Source organism: Echinops telfairi, unplaced genomic scaffold (assembly GCF_000313985.2).
Source record: "Echinops telfairi isolate 266 unplaced genomic scaffold, ASM31398v2 ScPeMD7_1713;HRSCAF=2227, whole genome shotgun sequence".
Taxonomy (NCBI): domain Eukaryota; kingdom Metazoa; phylum Chordata; class Mammalia; order Afrosoricida; family Tenrecidae; genus Echinops; species Echinops telfairi.
In genome coordinates, this window is record NW_022105611.1 from 22,349,638 (window position 1) to 22,356,273 (window position 6,636).

General features: G+C 40.0%; 1 protein-coding gene and 1 pseudogene across 1 annotated transcript; both read right to left on the reverse strand.

The window, feature by feature from the left end:
• Positions 1–3,276: 3,276 nt before the first annotated feature.
• Positions 3,277–4,090, reverse strand: LOC101664258 (annotated as a pseudogene).
• Positions 4,091–4,596: 506 nt separating this feature from the next.
• LOC101663946 (olfactory receptor 52B4-like) lies at positions 4,597–5,541 on the reverse strand. The gene has a single exon (XM_004708901.1). It carries the CDS (start codon positions 5,539–5,541, stop codon positions 4,597–4,599), a length of 945 nt encoding a protein of 314 aa, XP_004708958.1.
• Between the last annotated feature and the right edge of the window lie 1,095 nt (positions 5,542–6,636).

The following is a 6,636-nucleotide window of genomic DNA, read 5'->3' on the forward strand; positions in this document are numbered from 1 at the left end:
CAAGACCGGGCTTCAGGAATGTAAAGCCTGTTGACTTTCACCTAACATAGTTTCTTTAGATCACATTTGGCAAACAATTGTAGGTAAATAATGAAAAATACTGTCTCTCAAGTAACTGAAAACAAAGGATGAAAGGATGTTTTGAGTCAAGCTAAAGAACTGTGTAACCAAGTGTTCTTGGTCTTCATGACATCGTTTTAAGAACGCTTTAATATATGGACATCATAATAGGTACTTAACTACTCACGTTTGTAAAGGTTAAAAGGGGTGGGAGATAAATTAAACCCTCTTATTCTTCTATTGACTATTCCAAGCTCTGGGATCATTGGATAAATAGAACAAATATTTTTTCTCATTTACTACTTTTGTAAAGTGGATTTATAGATTCAGCTCCCTGCCAGCGAGTCAATGCCAATTCATAGCAACCCTGTAGGACAAGGCAGAACTGCGCCTGTGAGTTTCCAAGATCGTAACTCTTTACAGGAGTAGAAAGCCTCATCTTTCTCCCTCAGAGCGGCTGGTGGTTTCAAACTGTTGACCTTGTAGTTAGCAGCCCAACGCATAAGCACTATGCCACCAGGGGTCCTCATAAATAATTTATAGATGCTTTAATTTCCTTCTAAATGTCCACCTTTGCTGTCTTTACGTCATATTTAAATCTGTACATAAAAGTAAAATTTGATGCATCCTGTCACCAGAGAAATATGTTAAAACTGGCAACATATCCATCCCAAATGATGGGAAATAGCTGTATTTCTGTTTAAAAAGTTTATAAAATGAATAAACATAGGGGCTTTAGAACTTCCAAAAAGATTTGTAACTTACATTGGGGGTTACACAACTTTGTATTTCACAGTCTAAACTGCTAATCATCTATCTCAAGTCTACTCCTCCTCTTATATCCTTGATTTGTCTTCTTCCTCTTATTGATCACCACCTTCCACTACACCCAGGTCAGAACCCTTCAACTGTCTAGCTCATTGTTTTATTCTCCCTTTTTTGGCCTGGACCCTTTGGCAAACTTCAAAGTCTGTACGGTTTGGTATAAACATCTTTATCTCCCCTTCTTCCCTTCTGTGTAATAATGATCTCATGTAGTATTTGTCATTTTGTGGTTGGACAACTTCACTCAGCATGATGTTCTCCAGGTCCATCCATGCCATGAAGTGCTTCATGGGTTTGCCGTTGTTTTTTATCAATGCATGATATTCCATTGTGTGTACCAAAATTTCTTTATTTATTCTTCTATCTCTGGGTATTTCGGTTGTGTCCATCATCTTGTTATTGTGAAGTGTTTCACTGATCAGGGGTGTGCATATATCTGTTCATGCTCTCACTCTTACTTTACGGTGTACACCCAGCAGAGGGATTGCTGGATTGTATAGGATTTCTATTCGCAGTTGTTTGAAGTCTCATCATACCGCTTTCTGCAATAATCATACATATTTAAAGACCCACCAGCAGTGGATGAGGGTTATGAATTCTCTGTAACCTGTCCAGTATTAGTTCTTTTCTGGTTTTTAAAACTTGACTATTATCAGTGATATCTTATTACTTGAGTTTGCATCCCCTGGATGGCTTGTAATCATGAGCAGTCTTTCATTTGTTTGTTGGCTATTTGGCTGTCATCTTTGATGACCTGTCCGTTCTTGTCCTTTGTCCACTTTATTGGGGTATTTGTCATTTTCTTATTGAGGAGTTGTTGTTTTCTATAGATTTTAGAGATTAGTCCTTTGTCCAATGCGTGATTGCTAAAGATTCCCCCCGCCCCCCCTCAGTGGGTTCTCCTTGTACGCTTTTACTGAAGTCTTTTTTTTAATGGCATTTTTAACCAACCGAGTATTTATTTATTTATTTTATTCATTTTATTATGGGCTCATACAACTCTTATCATAATCCATATATACATCAATTGTGTAAAGTAAATTTGTACATTCATTGCCTTCATCATTCTCAAAACATTTGCTCTCCACTTAAACCCCTGGCATCAGCTCCTCATTTCCCCCCTCCCTCCCTCCTCCCTCCTCCCCCCTCCCTCATGAACCCTTCATAATTTATAAATTATTATTTTGTCATATCTTGCACTATCCGACATCTCCCTTCACCCACTTTTCTGTTGTCCGTCCCCCAGGGAGGAGGTTATATGGAGATCCTTGTAATCAGTTCCCCCTTTCCACCCCACCCTCTCTCCACCCTCCCAGTATGGCCACTCGCACCACTGGGCCTGAAGGTATCATCCTCCCTGGATTCCCAGTGTTTTCAGTTCCCATCTGTACCAGTGTACATCCTCTGGTCTAGCCAGATTTATAAGGTAGAATTGGGATCATGATAGTGGGGGTGTGTGTGTGAGGAAGCATTTAGGAACTAGAGAAAGTTATATGTTTCATCGTTGCTACATTGCACCCTGACTGGCTCGTCTCTTCCCTGAGACCCTTCTGTAAGGGGATGTCCGGTGGCCTACAGATGGGCTTTGGGTCTCCAATCTGCACTGCCTTCCTCATTCACAATGATATGATTTTTTGTTCTGATGATGCCTGATACCGGATCCCTTCGACACCTCATGATCGCACAGGCTGGTGTGCTTCTTCCATGTGGGCTTTGTTGCTTCTGAGCTAGATGACCACTTATTGACCTTTAAGCCTTTAAGACCTCAGAGGCTATATCTTTTGATAGCTAGGCACCATCAGCTTTCTTCACCACATTTGCTTATGCACACATTTGTCTTCAGCGATCTTGTTGGGAAGGTGAGCATTATGAATGCCAGGTTAATAAAAGTGTTCTTGCATTGAAGGAGTACATGAGTGGAGGCCCAATGTCCACCTGCTACTTAATACTAAACCTATAAGTATATGCACATATATTTCCTATCATCATATATAAAAATATTTATATATGTACATGCCTGTATTTAGATCTCTATAAATATCCTTTGCCTCTTAGTTCTTTCCTCTATTAGATAAATAAATTCTCGGTCTGAGCATTAACTTAGCTGCATCCATTTCCAGGAATTAGAGGAGTGTCATGGAGAGCACGTGGCTTGTAGGGATTAACACATCCAGCCCCAGTATGTACAGCAAAAAGTAAAAGATGGCACTTCCCTCTCAGGTTATTTACACATTTTTTATAAAAAAGAAACCTTACTACCTCCCATGTCAACTTACTCTAGAATCAGACTGTGAGCTAGGTATGGGCTACAAAAAAGGTTATGGACAAATTTTCCTATGAAATTTTTAAAGCCCCTTCCTATTTCCCTAGTGTTTCAGCTTCATCTCCCACTCACCACCTCTGTAGACTATTTGTAGGTAGTTTTGAAAGTCTGAAAACACAGGTCCCATGCCAAAACCCTTTCTTCCTTGTACATAACACATGAGCCATCTCATCTTGGATCTGTTTGGTCTCGATCCCATCAATGATGGGGTTCAGCATAGGTGGAGCCAGGGGGCAGACATTAGCCAACAATATGTGGACAGGAGGTGAGATGTGGCATCCAAATCTCTGAGTAAGAGTTGTAAAGATCCCAGACCCATAAAATAGGATGATGACGCAGACATGGGAGCCGCAGGTGTTCACGCCTTTGTGTGGAGCATCTTCGGAAGGCGTGTGGAACACAGCGTGAAGAATGAGCAGATAGGAAACAAAAATTTGCACAAGATCTAAGAAAACTGTTACAATGAAGACAAAAAGGCCATACCAGATGTTCACTCGAATGTCATTGCAAGCATATCTGGCCAAACCAATGTGTTCACAGAAGGTGTGTGGGATGATATTATTTTGGCAGAAAGTCAGTCTTTTCAAAAGAAATATCATAGGGGAAACTATGCCATAATTCCTCAAGAAGATACTTAGACCAAATTTCCCAATCAAGGTCTGGGTAAGAATAGTGGTGCATCTCAATGGGTAGTATATGGCAATGTAGCGGTCAAATGCTGTCACCAGCAAGACCCCTGACTCAGAGAATTTTCACCAACTGTTGTAGCATTCTTGAATATTTACTTCAAATGAATGCCAATGTAAATAAAGATATCACTAACGTAGGCATTGCTATATTTCGTGGAGGAAATAATTTGTATGTGCACGTACACACATTCATAGAGTCTAAAGTATAGAGTAATGGTGAAAATCTATGAGTTGTACAGGTGATGCTTGTAATCATTTGCTTTGTTTACAAATGAAAAAGTTGAAGGTCCAGACAACATAGGAGAGGATGGCTAGAGAAATATTCTAGTGAGAGCTAAAACAAATACAACTACTTAAAGTTTTCAAATCTTTTGGGGGGAAAATAGTTCAGCTACGATCCAGTTCATCTCATGCCAACCTCCCATCTAGACTTATAAGGTGAAGAGTAACTAACAAGGTGGACGAGTCCAGTTCTCAAGCACAGGGATAAAAAGAGCAAACTAAATTCCTATAGACGCTAACATCTAATGACATCATACAGGCCTTGGGTGAAACATGAACTAAAATTTTCCTAGTTCAGTTGTTTTAGAGACATCAGTGTGTGGAGTCATTTGATTACCTTGTCTGCTCAACCTTCCTGCATTCGAAGGTTAATCTGATGTAAAGCATAACATTTCTGAGAAAAGTTCACGATCAGAATCATGTGTGCTTTGTAAAAAGTACATGAACCACCTGGTCCCGGATCTGTTTGGTCTTAATACCATAAATGATGGGATTTAGCATAGGTGGAACAAGAATGTACACATTGGCCAGGAGGACATGAATATGGGGTGAAATGTGACGGCCAAATCTCTGAGTAAGGGCTGAGAAGATCCCAGGCCCATAAAAGAGGATGATGACACAGACGTGAGAGCCACAAGTATTCAGAGCTTTGTGTCGCGCATCTTGGGAAGGCATGTGGAAGATAGCACGAAGGATCAGCACATAAGAAACAAAAATTATCACAACATCTAAGACCAGGGTTGACATCAGTACAAAGAACCCATACCAGACATTTACTCGGATATCATTGCAAGAAATGCGAGCCAAGATAATGTGTTTACAGGCAGTATTTGGGAGGATGTTATTTCTGCAGAAAGTTAGTCTTTTCAGAAGAAATATTATGGGGAAAATTGTACCATTACTTCTCAAAATGATACTTACACCAATTTTCCCAATAAGGGAATATGTAAGAAGGCTTGTGTATCTCAGTGGGTAGCATATGGCAATGTAGCGGTCAAATGCCATCGCCAGCAAGATTCCCGACTCAAAAATGAAGGTAGACGTGATGAAGAAGACCTGAGTGATGCAGCAGTCCAAGGAGATCTCCCCAGCATCGAACCAAAAGATGGCCAAGGCTTGAGGTACTATGGATGTGGACAGAACAATATCTGCTCCAGATAGCATACAGAGAAAGAGGTACATGGGTTCATGAAGGCTGCGCTTTGTGAGGATGATGAAGATGAGCAGGCTGTTCCCAAGCAGGGCAATGATGTAGGAAAGGATGAAGGGGATGGAGATCCACATGTGCTGGTCCTCTAGTCCAGGGACACCCAGCAAACGGAAGACTGTGTGACTCACGCCAGTGTGGTTTAAGGTAGTCATCCCTGAAGCAGACAACCTGCGGCCTCCTCTTCATAGACACAGAAGAAAATTCTAATTCAAATTGATTTATTTGTATGTCACTTTAGGTTAGTAAGAGCTATGTTATAATAAAGTTGAATAAGATATGGTTTGTTTGCACGATGAAGTCTTACTTTCATAAACAAGATAGATAATCATGCAGCTAAAGAAAGTTATATGATCTAATGGTACAAAAAATAAAATTCAATACTGGAATATAAGAGAAGGAACAATTCATCCTGTATATCTGATGATAAGAAGGAGTCCATATTTGAGTTTACCCTTGAAGATAGTGTATAATGCCAATAGAAGAATCAAGCAGACAATGGAATGAGGTCAGTTGGTAGTTTAAGGAGAAATGTTTGATATGCAAACACCAAGTTTATTTAAAATAGCAATGAGCTCTGTGACTGTGTGGTTGTGACAATTGGAAAGTTGAGCAATTGGTGAAGAGAAGACACCAAAAGTATGTTTATTTTAAAGCAAAATGAGGAGCTTGGACCTCCCTTGTGAAGAACTGGTCAGTTCTGTTGAGTTTACAAATATTTCTCATTATTAATCTGGCAACCAAGTAGAGTATAAACCAGAAGGGAGGTGTTCAGGGCGGTCAAGTGTTTAGCAAGGTAAATAGATGAACTGATGGATCAACATCAGAATGAAATGGATAATATTAGGAAATCAACCTTTTAAGTATTTTCTCAATAGTAACCATTTTACAGTGATAAAAAGATCACTCACCTGCTTCGAATGGAGTTCTTATGAGCAAGAATGGGCTGAGTCACATAGAACTCTCAAAAGGATGGGCGTGAAAGAGTTGCGATTTAATATATTTTCCTGAAGGTCTCAGGGGAAGCTCTATCCTGGGAGCCCATCTTACAGCTGCGTTTTCGATGAGACAGCATCTCTCATATACATGGGTCACATCACTGTGGCTCTCTAAGTCTGTCCACATACAACTTCATCCACAACTCTATCCATGGATGGATACGTACATGTGACATTTTCAGTGACTAAGATGTTAGCATTCATTTGAATGGATTAGTAACTATTAACCCCATTTTCAATCAGCACAAAGAA

Coding starts and splice junctions, on each gene's coding strand:
- LOC101663946 (XM_004708901.1), bottom strand. CDS start 5,541: ATGACTACCTTAAACCACACTGGCGTGAGTCACACAGTCTTCCGTTTG.